At 38.7% G+C, this 20,864-nt stretch overlaps 2 protein-coding genes across 2 annotated transcripts; one reads left to right on the top strand and one right to left on the bottom strand.

Annotated features, from left to right (window-relative positions):
* The first annotated feature begins 222 nt into the window (after positions 1-222).
* LOC132639451 (proteasome subunit alpha type-6-like) lies at positions 223-15,932 on the top strand. Its single transcript, XM_060355894.1, has 9 exons — positions 223-226; positions 1,665-1,759; positions 3,104-3,185; positions 4,538-4,634; positions 5,001-5,059; positions 5,196-5,278; positions 13,949-14,043; positions 14,908-14,967; positions 15,618-15,932. The coding sequence occupies exons 1-9, from the start codon at positions 223-225 to the stop codon at positions 15,649-15,651; spliced, it is 609 nt and encodes a 202-aa protein (XP_060211877.1). The 3' UTR covers positions 15,652-15,932.
* A 188-nt stretch (positions 15,933-16,120) lies between these two features.
* LOC132640907 (protein STRICTOSIDINE SYNTHASE-LIKE 5-like) lies at positions 16,121-20,359 on the bottom strand. The gene is made up of 6 exons (XM_060357718.1): positions 20,071-20,359; positions 19,046-19,258; positions 18,591-18,658; positions 17,058-17,294; positions 16,560-16,692; positions 16,121-16,475 (listed from the first exon to the last, which is right to left on the bottom strand). Exons 1-6 carry the CDS (start codon positions 20,227-20,229, stop codon positions 16,197-16,199), a joined length of 1,089 nt encoding a protein of 362 aa, XP_060213701.1. The 5' UTR covers positions 20,230-20,359; the 3' UTR covers positions 16,121-16,196.
* Between the last annotated feature and the right edge of the window lie 505 nt (positions 20,360-20,864).

Consider the following 20,864-nt stretch of genomic DNA (forward strand, 5'->3'; position numbering starts at 1 on the left):
AAACTTTACCTTGATATTAAAGAAGAAGCAGCAGCAGCATCGCCTATAGACGAGGGTGAAGAAGAAGATGACAAGAAAAGAGGTGAGATGAGAGACATCCAAGTGAATGAGATTAATTGTTTGCTTAGGAGTTTTGATTTTGAAATATGGAAGAAGTGCGAGGGAGTTGTGGGGAGGGAACGGTTTGGGAAGTTTTGAATAACGGGTGGGTGTTTTAGTATAATGGGTGGGTGTTTTGGGGTTTTTTTGTAGTTTGTAAAAGATTAAGAAGTTTTAAAAATTACATTTTGGACCCCAATCTTCTTAATCCCAAATTTAATTGGGTTTTGATGTGGGGTGGGCCCTACACGTCACCTTTAGTCATTTGAAGACTTTTTAGTCACCTTCAGTTAATTCTTCCCAGAAAGTAGTCTTGGGGAAAAAATTATCTCTCACAAAAATATCCCCAAATCAGTTAAAAAGAATTAACTCAAAACAATAGTGAAGAATGAGTCGAGGAAGTGGAGGTGGTTACGATCGTCACATAACTATTTTCTCCCCCGAAGGTCGTCTTTTCCAAGTCGGTATGCATTTAATGTCCTTTTTCCCTCATTTGTATTAGGTTTCTTAACACTTTTAGTCCTTCAATTATTGGTACATTCTAATTTTAGTCCTTCCTGATATCTAACCTTTAATTACTTGAAATACAACAACATGCCCAGTGAAATCCCACAAAGTGGGGTCTAAGGGAATATATAGTAGTAAACAAACGAAGAAGTTAAGGGGTTTAATATCTACTATATATACATAAAAAGTAATTTTAATCTTGTATATACAACATAATTTTCGCTGAATAGGGTTGGAATGAACCCCATAGCCATTACCTAGCTCTGCCCTTGAGTGTAACCCTACCTTGGGAGTTAGAGAGGTTGTTTTCGGTAGACTCTCGCAGGGGCAGATCTATAGCCCATTGAGGGTGTTCACCGTGAAAAAAAATTACACTGTATATATAAGATATTTTTATATGTTTTATGTACATTTATAGATTTTGAACATCCTGAACACAAGAGTAAGGGTTGGTTCAGCGGTTTAGGGGGTTCAAAATTCACCTTGAGGTTCCAAGTTCAAGCCTCGGGCACTACAGTTTTATTTTTCAAACCCCCTCAGATAATATCCTAGATCCGCCATTGACCCTCGGCTCAAGCAGTTCAAAAGTATAAATATCCATGACCTTTAATTAATTGAAATATGCATGGTTCATCCCTCAAGGTAGGAAATATGTTATATTAAGATATATTCTTACAAGTATATTACCTTCAATGTGGTGTAACGGTACAAACTTAACATAATTCACGGGTAATTAGATGGTGAAATGGTTATACTTAATGATACTTGTGACTATTCACAAGCACATGGATGAAACACTATGTTGCTCGAACTCTCCAAAAATGCTGCCGCACTCGTGCCGGATCCTCCAAATATACACTACATTTGGAGGATCCGATGACAATTTTGAAGAGTCCGAGCAACATGATGAAAAGTGCACATTTCAAGTAATTGAAGCTTAAATGTGCTTAGTTAGATATCACAAGGTCTAAAATTAGAATTTATCAATAATTGAGGGACCAAAAGTGTTATTAACTCTTGATTAATTGATTGGTATTTTTACTTTTATTTCTTAACAGAGTATGCGTTTAAGGCTGTGAAGGCTGCCGGAATCACTTCTATTGGTGTGCGTGGAAAAGACTCAGTTTGTGTTGTTACTCAGAAGAAAGTCCCCGTGAGTGCAATTTTTAAGTTCATTTTGCTTAAGGAGAATCAGTTTGGAGTTAAATCAGAGTAGATCAAATTCATTTTTATAAAGTTGAAATTTAGAAATTCCGAAACTTCCGACAAAATGCTATGAATCGCAAGTCTCCTCTCAATAATGTGAAAAGAATACATCATGTTAGTCGAAGTCAACTTTAGTTTGGATCTCAGGATGTGAAAAAGCCAAACTTCTAGGAATAAACGGAGTAACATCTTTGTTGTTTTAAGATTCCAATTTTTGTTTACTCAAGGGTGTGGCTCGGTGGTCAATGAAGTGGGTTGAGAATTGTTTGAGTCGAAATTCGTATTTTACCCAAATAGTTGAATTTGTGCTAAGGTTAACCACAATTGGTAGTAATTTGATACCGATGTAAGAATTAACACAAGCAATTTATTAATTATCGATAAAGAGTAAGTAAATAAAAGGAAGAAGTAGACTTATGCCAATTGTGATGAACAGTAGTAATGGATTTTCTCCTTTCCAAGAATGAGTAAGAACTTAATGATCAGAAAATAATGATGATGAGAATAAGCAAAACAATAATCAGTAGAAGTATATTTTTTAGTCGGTATTGGATGCCTAGGTATACAAGTGAAAATCCTATTTATAGGTAGATGATTCTATTTGGTGCGCTTCCCGTTGTATGTAAGTAACGGCAATCATTAATTACTGAATTAATGATTGTCATTTAATTCCTTGATTCTGACCGTTATGAACTGTTTTGTCGTTACTGCATTAACTCCATTTAATGCGTGGTAAAGGTCTTATATGTTGTTTCCGTTGATGTTCTCTTCATTGACCAGGACTTCGGTATTAGCTGTCTCTCTGTAATGCTATACTCGGCATTACCATCTGATATCTCTACGTCATTGTAAAAATCAACACGTGTCAACTACATGTTAGATGCATTTTTAACCCATACAAGAACCATGAGGTCTCAGGTTTAAATCGCAGTGGAGACAAAACACTCTGTCCTAGCCTTAGTGGACAGAGTTACCTGGTATATGTTGCTAGTGGGGGGTGGCAGGTATCCGGTGAAATTAGTCGAGTGCGCGCAAGCTGGCCCGAACACCACAAATATTAAAAAAAAAAAATATCAATTTATGTTTGAGTATGACTTGATTTAGGATCATTAGTATGGCGGAGTTATGTAAATTTGTAAGCAAAGAAGACATTGTTGTGTAATATTACTTATAGAGAGTTCTAGTTCGTTCATTTATGCCTGATTTACATGTTTCCAGAGCTTTCCTAGGATTTTTTGGTATACGGAACTGTTATCAAGTTTATAATTGTTTGTTACTTTTGAATGAGCAGGACAAGTTATTGGATCAGACAAGTGTGTCCCATTTGTTCCCAGTTACCAAGTATCTCGGACTGTTAACTACCGGCATGACAGGTCTGCAGTGTTTTAAAAGGCGGGGCGTTTTACATAAGCTTCGAAGCACGGGGCGTAAGCCCCATGGGTATTTAATTTTTAGTATTTTTTAAAATAATATAATTACAATAAATATTTTTAAATAGGTAAAATTACATTAAAAAATAAAAGAAAACTGTAAATAAATGAAATATATATATATATATATATATATATATATATATATGTGTGTGTGTGTGTGTGTGTGTGTGTGTGTGAGCGCGCGCGCTTGATCCTCACAAAAAAATGATCAAAACAATCCATTATACACCGCTTATAACTTGTAATTATATATAACATAATTCTACAAGTATAAACAATACAATGAAATAAAAGCTATTATGAAATGCAAAACAATTCTAACATTTTAACTTTCAAACACGGAAAAAAACACAGTTTCTTAAAACACTATTACTATCATACTATTCATTTTATCTCCCTATAAGCAAATAATCAATAAAATTTATCAATATTACAATTAAAATATAACTTCTTCATGAACAAAAAATAAAATTATATGATTGATACATAGGACTTATGACCAATGACAAGTGAAAATGTACAATTCCACTATGTGTTTTTGTTAAAACAATTAAGTGATATTCACCCTCACGACGTTCTCAAATAGTAAATATTCAATACTACGACTTGTTATATGAGTTACACCCAATCTTCTATTTCTATAGATGAAAAACTATTAAGTATCATTATTTTGTTAAACAATTATGAGGGTGAATGATTTTAATTAAGGAATTTAAAATATAATTTGTGTAAGAACTGTTAGGCGAGCCTTGGGCGTTAAGCATGTTTAGGGCGTACGATTGAGCGCTTAGGGCGTAAGCCTCATAGGAACTAAGCCCCGCACGTTAGCCCCAGGGCGTTTTGCCACTGCCCTGCCCCGAGGCGAGCCTCGGGGCGAGTCCTGACACTGCCTTTTAAAACAATGCAGGTCTGTTACTTTTTAAAGGAGTGTAAGAGTTACTTGATCAGGAAAAGAATAGGAGTGCAAGAGTTCTATTCTGGGCGGTTCATATGAAAATGGAGATTTAATTCTTTATGATAAAACTTAGGCTGTGATTAAACAGTTTTTGCATTGATCTACTTTTTGTGGAAATGTATAGTTGTTGACATGCGAATCATGCACCTTTTATCATTTCAGTAGGCATGCATACTAAGACATGTTTTTTGAACTCACGAGAGACAAGTTGGAAGTTAAAAGGTTGTCCCCTTCAGTGTTTTTTTTGGTTGTTCTAGAAATAGATTATATTGCTTTGATTTTGTAACTATATTGTACTTCCACAGTTATTTTAACATATTTTCCTGTGTAATTTCAGCTGATGCAAGAACCTTGGTCCAACAAGCTCGAAATGAAGCTGCTGAATTCCGTTTTAACTATGGATATGAGATGCCGGTGGATGTACTGGCTAGATGGTATGTTATTTGTTTTATGACCTTTTTTTCTTTTTTCTTTGTACTAATACGTATATTGCTAAGCAGACGTGTTAGAGTTGGACTAGGTTGAAAAGACATGCAAATTGTGGATTTAGTATTTTGTCAAACGTCATTTCCTGTCTAATTTTTTTTGCTTCCCAAAGCTTGTAGTATGACAGCATGTTTGATTCATGTGGAGGAAACAAATCAAATTACTTAATTGTTTTTATGATGTGCTTTTTCTTTGGCAGTAGAGAGTACATATCGTAGAACTTTTCTTTGATGAAACTTTAATGAGCTAACAAGAAAATGCATCAGAATTTTCCAATTATAAGATTATAATGACCCAGCATGTACGCAATGCAGGATTGCAGACAAGTCTCAGGTATATACACAGAATGCCTATATGAGACCCCTCGGAGTAGGTTCGTTACTGCTGTCCTTCGATATTTGCGAGGCTCGACCCCTTATTTCGTTTTTCTTTTTGTTGGTTGCGGTAGTGATGGGGCAGATAACATAAATTTATTCATGGCTGTCTTTTTTCTCTTTTCTGATATGAAGTTGCTATGATTTTGGGAATCGATGAGGAGAAGGGACCTCAGCTGTTCAAATGTGACCCTGCTGGTCATTTTTTTGGTCATAAGGTATTTACTGCACTTATGTCAATTTTTCGAAATAATAGCTGATTGAGTATCTTCTTAAGTATCAAAATAGAAACAGATGCAAAAGAATGCCATTGTCTCTATAATTTTTTATCTTTTAATTGTTCTCTTTTCCTTTTCCTGTTTAATTGTTCCACACTTCAGAAGAGTAAGCATCACAATATTAACAAAAGATTTGATCAACTTTACGATTGTCAAAGTACTTCAGGATTTAGATTTGATGAACTTTACCATTGCTAAAACATTTGAGGATTTACTCTGAAAGAGGAGGGGGACTCTCTCATTTTTCAATCTATAAGAGTGGCGATGTAATTGGATCTGTTATATTATATTTCTCAAGCACCAGTCTATTACACAATGCCACTCTTATAGTTTTTCAAAAATATTGTGAATATCTCTCAACATCATAACGTTTAGTGGCTCTTCTTATTTCCTTCTTCCCATTATTGCCATAATCTCGAGGCATATATCAGATTACTGAAAAACAATTCTCGAAGTGGATAGTAGAGCTTCTCAACTGGGCCATCCCACTGTCTTCAGTCATCACGCTGATTTTAATCTTAGTTCCATGTTGTCCTCTTTGTTACCAGCAGTTCGTATTGTGTTTGAATCTGTGGGAGATTTCAAGTTACATATTTGACGACATGAATTGCCCAAGCCGTTGGGAATTCAAATTGTAATTACAAGGAACACCATGTTTCCAATGTGAAATGAATTCATTCAATATTAATAACTTAATCTGGTACAAAGAACTTCTTTAAAGCCCTCTAATGTATTACTCTTGGAGAGCCGTCGTTCAAGGTGAAATAAATGCATTCAGTACCAATATCTAAATCAGGTATAAACAACAACAACAACAACAACATACCCAGTAGAATCCCACCTTAAAAGGTAGGGAGGCTGTTTCCAAAAGACCTTCGGCTCAAGAGAGAACAAGACAAAAAGGTCAGATAGGGACAAGCATATCAAAACAATATGAAAACGAGGAATAACAAAAGCGAGAAAGTCATGATAGAACAGTCTGGAAAGAAGGAGCAATAGCTGTCATAGATAAATAAGATAATCGAAGTACAAAGCCCAACAAATATAAGCAGAAATCAAATGGCAATAAACGAATGAGCAAAACTACAACTACTAGGATGAAAGGATAAGCAAGACTACCTTCTAGCCTTCTATTTTAATCTGAGTTCTCCACAACCTCCTATCTAAGGTTATGTCTTCGGTAAGCTGAAACTGCGCCATGTCCTGTCTAATCACCTCTCCCCAATACTTCTTCAGCCTACCTCTACCTCTCCTGAAACCGTCCATAGCCAACCTCTCACACCTCCGCACTGGAGCATCTGTGTCTCTCCTCTTCACATGCCCAAACCATCTCAGCCTCGCTTCCCGCATCTTGTCCTCCACCGATGCCACTCCCACCTTGTCCCGGATATCTTCATTCCTAATTCTATCCCTCCTAATGTGCCCACACATCCATCGCAGCATTCGCATTTCCGCGACTTTCATCTTCAAATCAGGTATAAAGATTCCAAAAAAAAAAAAAAGTGATCTATGAGAAAGGAAAATTTAGGGTGTTCATTCTTGGGTTCTTTCTTCGTTTAGGTGACAAAAGGATTACACGTATGTTGTACAATGCCCGGTTTATCTTTGTGCTAGACATGTCTGAGCTTGATAATTGAGCTTGGCATACTCTAGCCTGCATTGTTTGTCAATTAAGCTTGAGTTTTGTGTTGGATGGTTGGCTGTAGTTAAGCTTCAGGTTGAGGTCAATACATGTGAGCTGAGTTCAGACAATTTGTTTACACTAGGTTTAGACAAGAGTCTGTTGAGGCTGCCAGAAGATATACCTGAGACCTATGTTATAATAAGGGAGTGAATCATCCAGACCCAGTAAGCGTCGACCCTTCCCTATAGGGCAAGTACTTTATGAAAATAATGCATGCATGTCTGTGATGCAACTGTATGCAACTGCACTGAATTGAATCTGATATAACACGAAGGCCAAACTGTACTGAATCTGTGCATAAGTAATGCAATTAGCTGCGTAAAATTGGAGAGGGTTCCTATTGGGACAACTGACCAACGTCGGCCATATACTAGGAGAGATTGCTTACCTGCTTCCAGTACAAGTAATTCAAGAGTGTATGTAAGTCTTTTGTTTGGTGATAACTGGAAGGATTGTGCCAGCCTCGCATTAGAGCAGTAATATACTGAGACTGAGTTTGCTAGCAAGTTCCTGAACATGCCCATACAAGTGGAGCATATCTGACGATAATCATACAGGACACTAGCTAAATGAACAGGCATGATGAACACCCAGGCCCACTGAACACCAAATAATCCACACTTCTGTGTCAAAATGAGGCCAGAGACGCTGGTCAGGGGGATGTACAATCAGTATCCATCAATACCTTGTTCATTGCAAGGTGAACACTCGGGACTCTAGCTGAGTGACATCGACCCAATGCAAAACATGAACAACGAACACACGACACGCTAGTCGAGTGAACATAAACTCAATGCATGCATATTATGCCACAACATTGTCCGAGACACTGGTCAGCACTCAGCTACTAACAAGATGCTTCGTGCAACGCCGTTAAAGCATAAACGTAACTACTTATATATACATCTAAGCTATAATATAAATACAGTAAAACAATTTATCAAATCATTTACTGTATTACAGTGTATAAGACTGGCTAAAGGCTCAACAGGTTCCCAAACTGTACTTGTAAATGCTCGTTCCCACCTATACATGGCTGCCTGAACAACATTTCATAGCATTTGTGCTATTTCAGACCATACTGTATACTAGTTTATCCAAAACGAGCACTTAGAGGTTGAAGTTTCCATTTATCTTATGTCCAGACCTCAAAGCGCTGCTACGAATCAAGACTCAAGCAACGCTCGCCAACCTAGTGAAGTAATTGTTCAACGGTGTCAAAGACACCCATACAACTCGTTATCCAAAATTGTCTCTAGGTCAAAGTTAATTCCCTGGTACCTATAACAAAAGTCAAACCCCGGGTTAAACTCTATCAAACTGACCAACCAAGTGTCTCTGGGTTACCGATCATTTCATTAGTTCATTCCAATTTACCGTCAATTAGATTTAATAAATCAACTCCAATCCTAGGATTTAACAATTTTGCAGTTTTGGACAAGCACCCATGATTTTTTATGGTTTAATCTTTGATTTGAAGACTAAAATCTCATACAAATCCATGTATTAGGAAGTACTTTGGAGTGAGGTCCCCCTTAAGATCGAGACCATGTTCATCCAAAAGTGTGTTGGCCGTTGGGAATATAAAACTATTCACTTACACATTGTAGGAAATAAATCCGTGATTTGTATTGATGTATGAAAGTCATTATATACAAAGTAGGTATCTCACTATCAGAATGATACTAGGCTAAATTATAGGACCTAATTACTATATATAAGGAAGAGAATATTTACAATATTTACATAGACTATTACATAGTCTATCACACTCCCGCAGTCGAAGCGGGAGGTTGTCGTACGCTTAGACTGTCCCTGAAATCATCAAAGAGCACGCGCGGAAGACCTTTAGTGAAGATATCTGCGATCTGGTAACGGGACGGGACGTGAAGAACACGAACTTCTCCACGGGCAACTTTCTCACGTACGAAATGTATGTCCATCTCAATATGTTTAGTGCGTTGGTATTGAACTGGATTACCTGATAGGTATATGGCACTAACATTATCACAATAAACCAATGTAGCTGTCCGGATAGGACAACGGAGCTCCAAAAGAAGGTTGTGAAGCCAACAGGACTCAGAGACGACATTAGCGACGCCACGATATTCGGCCTCGGCACTCGACTTAGACATAGTAGGTTGTCGTTTGGATGACCATGAGAGGAGATTATCGCCAAGGAAGACACAGTAACCTGATGTGGATCGGCGAGTGTCTGGACAACTACCCCAATCTGCATCTGTATAAGAAACAAGAGAGGCAGTGGAGGATTTGTACAGATGGAGACCAAACTCAATAGTACCTTGAATGTATCGGACTATGCGTTTAAGAGCATGCATATGTGCAACCTTTGGATCATGCATGTGAAGGCATACTTGTTGAACCACATAGGAGATGTCTGGTCTTGTGAATGTAAGGTACTGCAACGCGCCGGCCAACTTACGATATTGGGTGGGATCATCTCAAGGAGGCCCGGCCGTGGCACCAAGTTTGGCTTTGGTGTCGACCGGTGTTTGACTTGGCTTACAGGCAGTCATGCCCGCACGCTCTATAATATCGGCTACATAATTTTTCTGAGAGAGAAACATGTCGTGTGAAGTCCGGGTAACAGCGATACCCAGAAAATAGCTTAGAGGGCCCAAATCCTTCATAGCAAATTCGGCACTAAGCAGAGACATGATGGATTTTCTGAGAGCATCTGAGGAAGCTGTGAGAATAATATCATCAGCATATAGCAGAATGTAAGCAATGTCAGAACCTCGACAATAAATAAAGAGAGAGTGATCAGATCAGCTATGTGAAAAAACAATAGTGGAGACATAGTCTGCAAAGCGTTGGAACCATGCACGGGGAGCTTGCTTAAGTCCGTACAACGATTTCTTCAAGAGACAGACATGATGTGGATGCTTTGGATCCTTAAACCCAATAGGTTGATGCATATAAATAGTCTCATTAAGATTACCGTGTAGGAAAGCATTCTTGACGTCCAACTGATGAATGGGCCAAGAGTGTGCAAGTGCAATGCTCAAGACAGCGCGAATAGTAGCCGGTTTGACAACCGGACTGAAAGTCTCATCGCAGTCAACTCCAACCTGTTGAGACCTGCCATCACAGACAAGACGGGCTTTGTGCCTCTCAAAAGAACCATCAGATTTCTTTTTATGACGAAAAATCCACATAGAACGAATAAGATTCACATCAGTGGGACGTGGAACCAACTCCCACGTCTTATTACTAATTAGAGCATTATATTCATCAACCATGGCAGCTTTCCAATTGTGGTCATTTAGAGCACTGATAGGATTTCGTGGGATAGGCGAGATGGAGGGAGTGCTAGATGTATTTAAGTTGAACGGATGTTTGGGCTTAAAAATCCCATGTTGGCTTCTAGTGACCATGCGGGTAGGCTGCTGGGCAGTCACGGGTGGGGCAGTGGGGGGTAGAGGCTGTGGGGCAGTGACCGTGGGGTTGGACTGCTGGGCAGTGGAGGGGGAGGGCTGCTGGGCAGTCACGGGTGGAGCAGCGAGGGGGAGGGGCTGCTCGGCAGTGGGGGGGAGGGGCTGGACCGAGGGAACGACGGGTGGAGGAGGCTGTGACAAAAAATGCAGGGTATATGGAGAAATCCCATGGTTCAAAAAATCATAAGAAGTTGGGGTTGGTGAGTGCAATTTGGAGAAGGGAAATTGAGTTTCCTCAAAGATGACATGCCTTGAGATGATGATTTTGTTGGTGGATAAATCATAACATTTACATCGTCTATAATTCAACGGATAGCCCAAAAATACACACGGGGTGGATCTTGCTTGTAACTGATGAATAGTTGTAGATGGGAAAAGTGGATAACATAGACACCCAAAATCTGGAGATGAGAATAGGAGGGGGTTCGTTGATAGAGAACTTGCGTTGGTGATTTATACCCAAGGACTTTGGTGGGAAGTACATTAAGGAAGTATGTGGCCATTTGGAGAGCATGATGCCAAAAAGAGGGAGGCATGGAAGAGTGGATAAGGAGAGTGCGCACTATATTGTTAATGGATTTAATTTTTCTTTCCGTTTTTCTGTTTTGAGGAGAGGTATGGGAGCAAGAAAATCAGAAATTTAAACCATTTGAGAGGCAAAAAGATTGAAAATGCCCATTGGCAAACTCCCGCCCATTATCACATTGAATTTTTTTAATGTCTCTTTCGAATTGAGTCTGGATTAATGCCTTAAAAGATAGAAAAGTGGAATAGACTTGGGACTTGTTAGAGATTGGAAAAGTCCAAAGAAAATTACTATAATCATCAAGAAAGAAAACATAATAGCGGTGCCCATTAGAACTTAAAACAGGAGATGTCCATAAATCACTATGAATGATATCAAACGACATAGTAGTAAATGACAATGAATCATAAAATGACAATTTAACATGTTTCCCCAAAGACAAGAGGTACAAAAAGAAGTTCGGGCCCTATTACATTCAATTAAGGCATTACTACGAAGAGAACTAAGGATAGCATTTCCCGGATGGCCGAGTCGGGAATGCCACAAGCTAGGTGATGCGGCAATGAAGGTGGATGGTGGAGCGGTCCATTTTCTGGCAATGATAGGATACAATTCCCCGGTGCTCTCACATCTCATTAGGCGGATCCCCGTCAGGTAAATCCTTCATAGAAAATCCAAGAGGATCAAACTCAACAGAAAAATTATTGTCCTTAGTGAATTTACGTACGGAAATAAGGTTTTTGATGAGTTTGGAGCATGCAAGACATTTCGGAGACGTAATTGAGGATTAGGTGGGGGTAGGGATGTATGACCATAGCCTCGAATTGGATTAGTGCTACCATTACCAACAATGATTCCAGAATTATTGCTCAAATTAAAATAAGACGTGAGAGTACCTGAGTTGGCAGTCATGTGGGAAGTCGCTCCGGTGTCCATGTACCAATTATCATTCGGTTGATGCATGGACAGAGTGTGCATGGCTGCCTCCACGTCTGTCGGAGTGTACCCAGAATAGGTCGGACCATGCATGGAATAGGCCTGCTGAGGTCGTGGACCCGCACCGAGAATGCCGCTGCCGGGCCGCGGTGTGGTGGGACGCTGCTGCCACTGTCTCATCGGATACGGGCAGGGGGGCATTGGCTACAGCTGGGGCGGCCAGGCAGGCCAGTAGTAGCCCCCTGCCGGTGGCTGTCCCGTCGGCCACTGGCCGTTGCTGGTCTGTCCGCCGCGGCCACGACCGGATTTCCCGCGGTTGTTGTTGTTGTTCCCCTTTCCCTTGTTCCTGTTAGAATTCCTGCCACGATTATTATCACAACGGTTAGTTGAATTATTGTTACCGCTAGGTGGCGGGGAGGGAGTATCATTATTAACAAGTAGAGCCGCGGGACCGGAATCGCGGGCACGTTCCTTGGCTGCTGCATCTTCGAGCTTGAGTCTGGAGCACACTTCAGAGAAAGAGGCAGCACATCCTTCTGCTGGATGGTGGTGACAAAGTGTGCATATGTCTCGGGTAAGCCTGCAAGGAGGCGTAAGACCAAACGTTGGTCGGACACCGGCGACCCCACGTTGGCAAGCTGGTTCGCGAGAGACTTGAGCCTATTATAATAGGCCATAACCGAGCCGAAGTCGGCCATTTTTGTGTTGGTGAATTCAGTTTCAAGGTACGCTGCCCTTGAGTGCTTGTTATCTTGGAAAAGTTGAGCAACTCGATTCCAAGCCTTCTCTGCAACATCATCCGCCACGAGAATAGAGGTAAGAATATCATAGGATACGGTGGTGTATATCCATTGAAGGACCACCGCATCTAGCCGTTTCCAGAGCGGAAGGTTAGCCGCCTTTGTTGCGTTGTACGCGGTGAGTTCAGTGGTGTCAGTTGGTGGTATGATGTGTTCAAGTACGGAGTGGACGCGGGCTAGAACTTTGAATAGTGTCGCCCATTCGTGATAATGGCCGGTTTCCATGTCTAGAGTGATTGGGATTAAAGATTTCACATTCGTGACGGTTAAAGCAGAATGAAAATTTTTGTTGTCAGCCATTGAAGAGAGAAGAGGGAGGAGGAAGGGGTGGCGGCTACGGCTAGGGTTAGGAGAGAAGAGTTTTTAGGAGAAACCTAGTATGATACCATGTATGAAATCAATCCGTGATTTGTATTGATGTATGAAAGTCATTATATACAAAGTAGGTATCTCACTATCATACTAGACTAAATTATAGGACCTAATTACTCTACATAAGGAAGATAATATTTAAATTATTTACATAGACTATTACATAGTCTATCACACATAGTGCTGCAATAACAACATATGCTGCTATTGTGAGCTTGGGCCAGACCAGCTTCGATTGCAGAATTCACTGGGAACTTCTATAGTCAATGGAATATATATAATTGTGATCAATCAAATATTGCAAAGTCCTATTATTTATTACCAATCAGAATTGTACCACAACAGAATTCGGCCTATACCGGCACCATAATATCAGATTGGGGGCTGCCATTGCTGAACTATCGCAACATAACAACATCTGGTGCAGTGCCATATATTTCACCTCAACACCCTCAAAATGTGTCCGGACCCCTTCAAACTCAACTTCAACCATTAACACAAGTCTCAAGTAGTTATATCAACTTATTGGCATGTTCAAAACGCAACCAAACACATAAAAAGTCAAAACGAGGTATCAGGGTGTTACACCGGTGTACTTTGCTTTGCAGTAATTAGTTGTAGCTCTCATTTACCATTTAAGATCGAACATGTGGAATCAGATGGCTAGGCTAGCGGATGTCAACGAATCATTTTAGATCTGTTTCCTATGTGCTGCGTTTTTTTGGCGCGAAGGTGCTTTAAGTCCTGTCTTGAGATCTTTCAGAAGAGAGTTGTTGGAATTTTCTGGAATCTATATTCTGTTCATGTTGTTTAGATGTATTGACTTTGTTGCAGGCTACAAGTGCTGGATCTAAAGAGCAAGAGGCAATTAATTTCTTGGAGAAGAAAATGAAAAGCAACCCTGCTTTTTCGTATGAGGAAATGTTCAGGTAAAAACTGCTTAGGCGTGTTTAGAGCTTCCTTTCTTCTGCTATTCCCATTGCTGAGTCGTTTTTGGTTCAAACCTCTGCTGCTTACTCTTTGTTTCTTGTCTCTTGCCTGCATAGTTTTCCTTATCCGCAGCTATTTTATGCAAAATTGGCTTCCGCAGCTATTTTATGCAAAATTGGCTTCCGCAGCTATTTTATGCAAAATTGGCTTTCTCTTTCTTCTTTTTTTGTCTCAGATTTATGCTTGTATTTAATCTATGGTTATCTGGTAATAGAGTAGTTAATAGTGTTTAAGACTTTTGGAGAAGATCTTACCATTTGAATTTATTCTCTTATGCATTGCCTATGGAATAAATATAAAAAGTCATGGGCTATTTTTAATCCACATAACATGAGTATTTGGTGCTCTTTCGCTAATATAACCTGCAACCTCTAGATGAACCACACTGTCAAACTTTAATCTATACCTCACTTATTTACGAGCAAAGACTGGTGATCTTCCCGTTTTGATTAATGAGTCCTGATGTGTTGTCCGATAAAAAGGTTTTTGACTAGGAGTATTAAAAAGTTGCATAATCTCCTAATCAAAGCTAGAAGTTGCTTCCTCCAACATATTACTGTCATCATTGGTTGTTTTTCTTCACAAAGGACTCCTATTAATTTCGGTAGTTTATTCAATTAAGAATATGTTATTTGACTTGTATGAGGGCTATTATTAATTGATATGGAGGACATTTAATTTGTCTACCTGGACTATTTCATCTTCTATGTATTATAGAATTTTGAGGAAGTATTTAGATCTGATGTTAAAGTTGAAGAATACACTATCAGATTGTGCTAAGGGATCGTGTTTTTTCTTCTCAGACTGCAATATCTGCTCTTCAATCTGTTCTACAAGAAGATTTCAAGGCCAGCGAGATCGAGGTACTTCATTGTTCCTCCACATTATTTACGATTGGGTGTTATTGAGTTCTTGCCCATAACGAGCACCGCTTAAGAGGAAGAGAGGAAAAGGAATGAAAGAGAGAGGGTTGATTGCTGTTTTGTTTGCACCTCCTTGTTTTTTCCTCAGAGTGGATCATTTTCTCTTGCTTCCTTAGGATGATTTTGGTATGCAAGTATGAGTGGCTGCACAAAGTGTTACTCTCCCTCGAGATACAATGCCCCTTTAGATATTTGCATATTTCCATTGTTTATAGTAAGGAGATGGGTCGATGATGTCCACTATTTTCTCAGTAGAGTAAGTGGTTGCGAAATATGGACATGAGACCCGTATCACGCTATTAATTAGCCTTGGGTTGTGTTTAGTGAGTTATAGTGTTTTTTCCGGATTAGAACCAGTGGCGGAGCCAGGATTTTCATCTAGGGGGTTCAAAAATTCTAAAAGGTAAATAAACGAAGAAGTCAGGGGGTTCAACATCTACTATATATATACATAATAAAATAATTTTAACTTTGAAAATACACTGTAATTTTTTGCCGAGGAACCCTCTGGACATAAGCTGGCTCCGCCTCTGATTATAACTGCATTGGGTTAACTGCTTGAATACATTATATCTTCTGGTATTTGGCAGGTTGGTGTTGTTGGGAAAGAAAATCCGTCCTTAAGAGTATTGTCAACCGAAGAAATCGATGAGCACTTAACAGCCATCAGTGAACGTGATTGATTGCCATTGAATACCGTCCGATTCATTAGATATGTATGATTTGCATAAATTATTTTAGGATCCTGTTGTTACGGCTGGCGTTGAAGTAGATGGAATCCCTTCATATACGCTCATACCTGTTCCAAATTATTGTTCCATTGTAACTTTTCGTGGTGTCATCTTAGTTTCATAAATTGTTTGAATGCAACTGTCTGGAATTATTATGGATCATTTTCTCTTGCATTTTGTGTCCTGCTTATGTTTACTAGGAGACAAAAGGAAATTGCACACACTTTTCCTCTTTAACTGTAATTTGTTTCCTTAATATGGTCTGATTATTGGGTTCTTACCAACAACAGGTGATGTTGAATGCCTCGTGAATATCTTTGCTATTTCCAGTCAGTTCTGGTTGTCCTAATTTAGCTATGATGTTTCTTAAATTTGCTAGGCATATATTCTTGGAATCAAGACGTACAATTTGTAGACCACAATGTGAGCTAGTAATGGCTAGACAGTTGAGGTTGTCAGTGGTAACTTTCCTATGAAGTCACAGTTGAGACTTCCTAAATATAGATGATCCTCATGCTCTAACACAGATGTCACAAATGACATAACCTTTCCAGTTGGATCATCAAATCCTTTAGTTATCTTTCCATCAGCTGCCACATTCACTACCATAGCTTTGTGGTATGCTCCGTTCACCCAGTTTATCAATTTGGGGAAAGCTGCCAGCAAATGTTTTGAAGCTCTTGACGAGTGTATGAAATTTAGCCTTGGAGGTGTTAACTGTTGCAGAGACAGATACAAGAGTGCTAAATTGACACATCAAATATATTTTCTTTGGTATTTAAATGGTGGATTATAGCTTACCTCTAGTACAGCAATCCAGAACGAACCATCTGGAGCAAGCTTGATGTTATCAGGTGCACCAGGAAGATTATCGACAAAGATATCTGTTTGTCCTTTGATTTCCTCTTTCAACCAATATTTCAGGCACCTAAATCTGATTATTAAGGAGGAAAAGAATGTTCAATGCAACACAAATTTCATATACTGATTCCAATTGCCAAAAGAATGTGTCAGTGTAGAAACCATCCTAGTCGATGGGATTGCAAAATGAGAACATGTCTAAGCAACAACATACCCCATAAGTGGGGTCTGGGGAGGCTAGGATGTATCCAGACCTTACCCTTACCTTTGTGGGGTATAGAGACTATTTCTAATAGACCCTCTGCTCAAGAGAAATGAATCCGACCCAGGATTGTAAGAAAAGAGAAACATGTCTAAGCATTTTCAGCAAAAGAGTACATTCACAGAACATTTGATTATCTTATAGTTCGAGCTAGAAAATAATTTGAAAATACTTACTTCCAGGATTCGCATACAATTAAGTAATCTTCATCTGCAGAGAGAGTGACCCCATTTGCAAAGGCCAAGTTATCAAGAATTACAGATGTCTGGTTAAGCGAAGGATTATATTTGAGGAGCTGACCATGGGGCTTGGCCTCGAGCACGTCGAGGTACCATTCATGGAGTCCAAATTTTGTGCTTACAACACTGAAGTATAGACTCCCATCTGATGCTTCCACCACATCATCTGCAAATCTGTACGCACTAACTTTTAACTTGCAATGGATTTTAATTATACCTTATATGCACGCACATAAGAACAAGTGATGGACACAAGGATCCAGAGAATTTTTGTAATTTTGCTGCTAAGAGCATTATATAAACCATGCCCCAGGGCTTTGGTTCATCGGTAAGGAATTATCTGTCACGTATGGGTTAGGCGCAGAGGCGAATCTAGGATTTCTGGAGCATGGGTTCGCCACTCAATTTTCAACCAAGTGCACCATTTAGTCTTTTGTAGTATGTGTTCCCGTAGGTAGCATTATACTAATTTTAGAAAATATATACATAAAATATCTAGTTTTTCGGCGAGACCATGTGTTCACGTGCTCCAAAAAAAGGCCCTAAATTCACCATTGGTTAGGCGCACATCACAAATTCAAATTCTGCTGCAGACAAAGTCTAGTATTCAAGTTGGTTGGGAGGAAGATAGACTTTAATTTATATTTATTCAAGTGATATACACTGCACCGTGCATATTGAATTGATCATCTTATCTCCGATATTTTAATGCCAAGTGCACAAAGCATCCCGCTTAAGCAGGGTCCGGGGAAATGCCGCACCCCAAGGGGTGTGATGTATACAACCTACCCTAATACAAGCTTTAAACAAATTGCACAGATCGAAATTTTATAGTTATATTGGGGAATTGATTCTTCCTTACTTGTTAGGCATCGTTCATTCCTTTTAATAGTGCAATTTTAGTGTCAGAAAGCTGTGGTAGATTGGTCTCTTACCAGTTCCCTCAATATGGTAGGGAGTAAGTAGAAGGGGTTCTTTCACTCGAAACATTTGTCTAATTTCTTCAGTGATTGGTACTTACACAAGTTATGTCGTTCTCTTCACCTCTTATTTAAGTAGTTAGGTCCGAATTTTACCGCATAACTCACAATAAACTTGGTTCCTGAATCAATCTCCCCGAACTTTATTGGCTCGATGTTATAGCAATGGTGTACTTGATTTGCATTATAAATTATGCTGAAGCAAGAAGAAATACATAATAATTGTAATAAATAAACCATTGTATATGACTATGTGATGGTTAATGGTTGAAAAATAGTCAACTTGGGAGCTGATTTTTCAATATTTTTTATCTCCATGAGCCTAAAAGAGAGTGTAACCAAGCTTTTTACCACATCAGCGTCTAGGGAAGTAAAGATTATCAAATAGTCATGTTAAGGAGTAATTAAGACTATTGATAGTTTAGGTATGCAACTAATAATTTGCGTCAAGTTTAAGAGGAGTTTTCGGCGTTCTACTAATCTTAATTACCTAATTTTTTCACCATTGACATGTGAGGCAAGAACACTTGCGCCATCTTCACTAACCTTAAGCAACCCCTGCACATCATATATAGTTACTGTTAGAAATTTTAGCTGTGCATATCAAATCGCCCCGGTAATACTATGTTAACGTTATGTACTATTTAAAACTTGTTAATTAATGTCTATTATGCATTTTTTTTATCTAGACAAGTTATCCAATTATGTACAGTACTTTAAAAAAAAATTATTACATAGTGGGTAGGGGCACCAACAAGGTGAAAGTTTAGGTAGCCAACCAACTGAGCTACTAGATCCCTACTTATTATACTTTTTTTTTAAAAAAAAAATTATTACATAAGGGGTAGGGGCACCAACGAGGTGAAAGTTTAGATAACATACTAACTGAGCTACTAGATCCCTACTTATTATGGAGGCTACCACTATAAGCAGAATGATTATTACCTCTTCTGCATCACAAACTATGATATGGCCAGCAGATGATACTGTAAGTCCTAGTAATGTACCACGCCCAATATACTTCCAGTTCTCCCAAGTTCCATTATTGTGCTTTCTTTTGATCCAACCATCTCTAGTAGCTGTATATAAAATTCCCATTTTGTCCATTGCCACATCTTCTGGTCTATCTAGAAACCCTTCTCCAAGTTTACTTACGCTCTGAAATTACAAAAAATCAGAATGAATACAATAATATACCAGTAGGGTTTGGATAGGGTAGAGTGTCATTACTAAAAAATTACTTATTATTTTCCCGCTAAAATTTCCAAGTGAAAAATGTTAAGCGGTTATTCTCATAATATCTTAATTAAATTGGTGAGAAAAGAAAAAATAATAGTGTTTTCACACGGAAAAATTAGAAAGTTTCCTAAGTTTTAATGGGAACTTGTTTTCCACCATATATTTTTCCGGTGAGCTGGTTTGGTGAGAATGAGGTGAGAAAATTATATTTTATAACCCAAATTTCTCATTGAATGTCGGTGAAAATAACCTCAATTTATAATAGTGTGTATGCAGACCTTATCTCTACCTCCCGGAGGTAGAGAGTCTATTTTCGAAAGACCCACGTCTCAAGTTCATCAAATCAAATTAGTTGTGGACAAGGAAATACGGCAATGAAGAAAACATGGCAACTAATAAAAGCAGTACAAAGCATTCAGAAAAGAAACACTAACAACAATGAAATAGTGCGATAACCGAAGGAAAATAACAACAGATGGTAACAGATATCAAAAGCAAGAAATAACATGAATAAGGCTAAAACTACGACACACATGGTGCTCCCAACTACCACGCCCAAGCCTAATCCCGCCAAAAACCAGACAACGCTACCTACTAAAGTTCTATCCTAATCCGCGACCTTCATATCCTCCTATAAAGAAAAAATGTAGAGGCAAGTAAGAAAATATTAAATTTAGGGGTCCTTCAGAAAATATTAAATTGAGGAGCCCTTCTTTTTTGGTTGAAGTTACCTGCAAATAGCTGTTTGATGTAAATGCAGTGGTGAAGGTTTTAGAGGCAAAAGGAATTTCTAGAATTTCAGGAGATATTGGTGAGAAGAAAAGAACTTGGAGTGAAATAGCCAGTAAAATAACTATTATAATGCTAGAAAAAACCAGCATCGAATCCATAATGATGCTCAATTTTTTCTCTAGTGCAGTTTGCAGATGAGACGTATGGAGGAAAAACTCAGTCCTTCAGATAAAAATGATTTCTCTGGTCCAAAATTTCTATTACCAGGCCACAAAGTTTGGATAGAATTTGTGGCTGAAAACAAGCTATAGGTAATAGCTGTTGGAAATTTTACCAAAAATATACTTTATCAGGAACGCTGTAGAGAATTTTTTATAACTTGAGTTGTGTTAATTAAGATATTGTTCTTAAAGATATTTTATCCGGTATGAATGTATCTCTCAGGATTCAACAAGCTCTTCTGATACAAAATTAGGAGTCAAAATCTGACAAACATTAATTGAAAGACCAGCACAAAACAAGAAAGGAGGAAGAATTGTACATCTCATTCAAAAGAAAAAGAGTTGGGATTTAGTCCCAGCCAATTATGATAAGCCAGCAACGTCTCTTTGGTAATTGTCAAAGACAATTGAAAACTTTTTAATGGATTAAATGTCGTGACTGAAGTTAACGTTAGAATGATGACGTTGGAGTGGCCATCAAAGCTATTCAATAGTCATTAGGAAGAATAATGGCTAATCAAGATGGGGTGATTAATGACTTTTAATCATGGCATTAATGACTTTTAATCACG

The sequence above is a fragment of the Lycium barbarum genome, chromosome 5 (assembly GCF_019175385.1).
Source record: "Lycium barbarum isolate Lr01 chromosome 5, ASM1917538v2, whole genome shotgun sequence".
NCBI classification, from domain to species: Eukaryota; Viridiplantae; Streptophyta; class Magnoliopsida; order Solanales; family Solanaceae; genus Lycium; species Lycium barbarum.

Coding starts and splice junctions, on each gene's coding strand:
- LOC132639451 (XM_060355894.1), top strand. Junction 1,760..3,103: donor TTACTCAGAAGAAAGTCCCC/GTGAGTGCAATT, acceptor TTGAATGAGCAG/GACAAGTTATTGGATCAGAC. Junction 14,968..15,617: donor TCAAGGCCAGCGAGATCGAG/GTACTTCATTGT, acceptor GGTATTTGGCAG/GTTGGTGTTGTTGGGAAAGA.
- LOC132640907 (XM_060357718.1), bottom strand. CDS start 20,229: ATGGATTCGATGCTGGTTTTTTCTAGCATTATAATAGTTATTTTACTG. Junction 17,295..18,590: donor GTCAATGGTGAAAAAATTAG/GTAATTAAGATT, acceptor TAGTGCGTACAG/ATTTGCAGATGATGTGGTGG. Junction 16,476..16,559: donor TCTGGATTGCTGTACTAGAG/GTAAGCTATAAT, acceptor TCTCTGCAACAG/TTAACACCTCCAAGGCTAAA.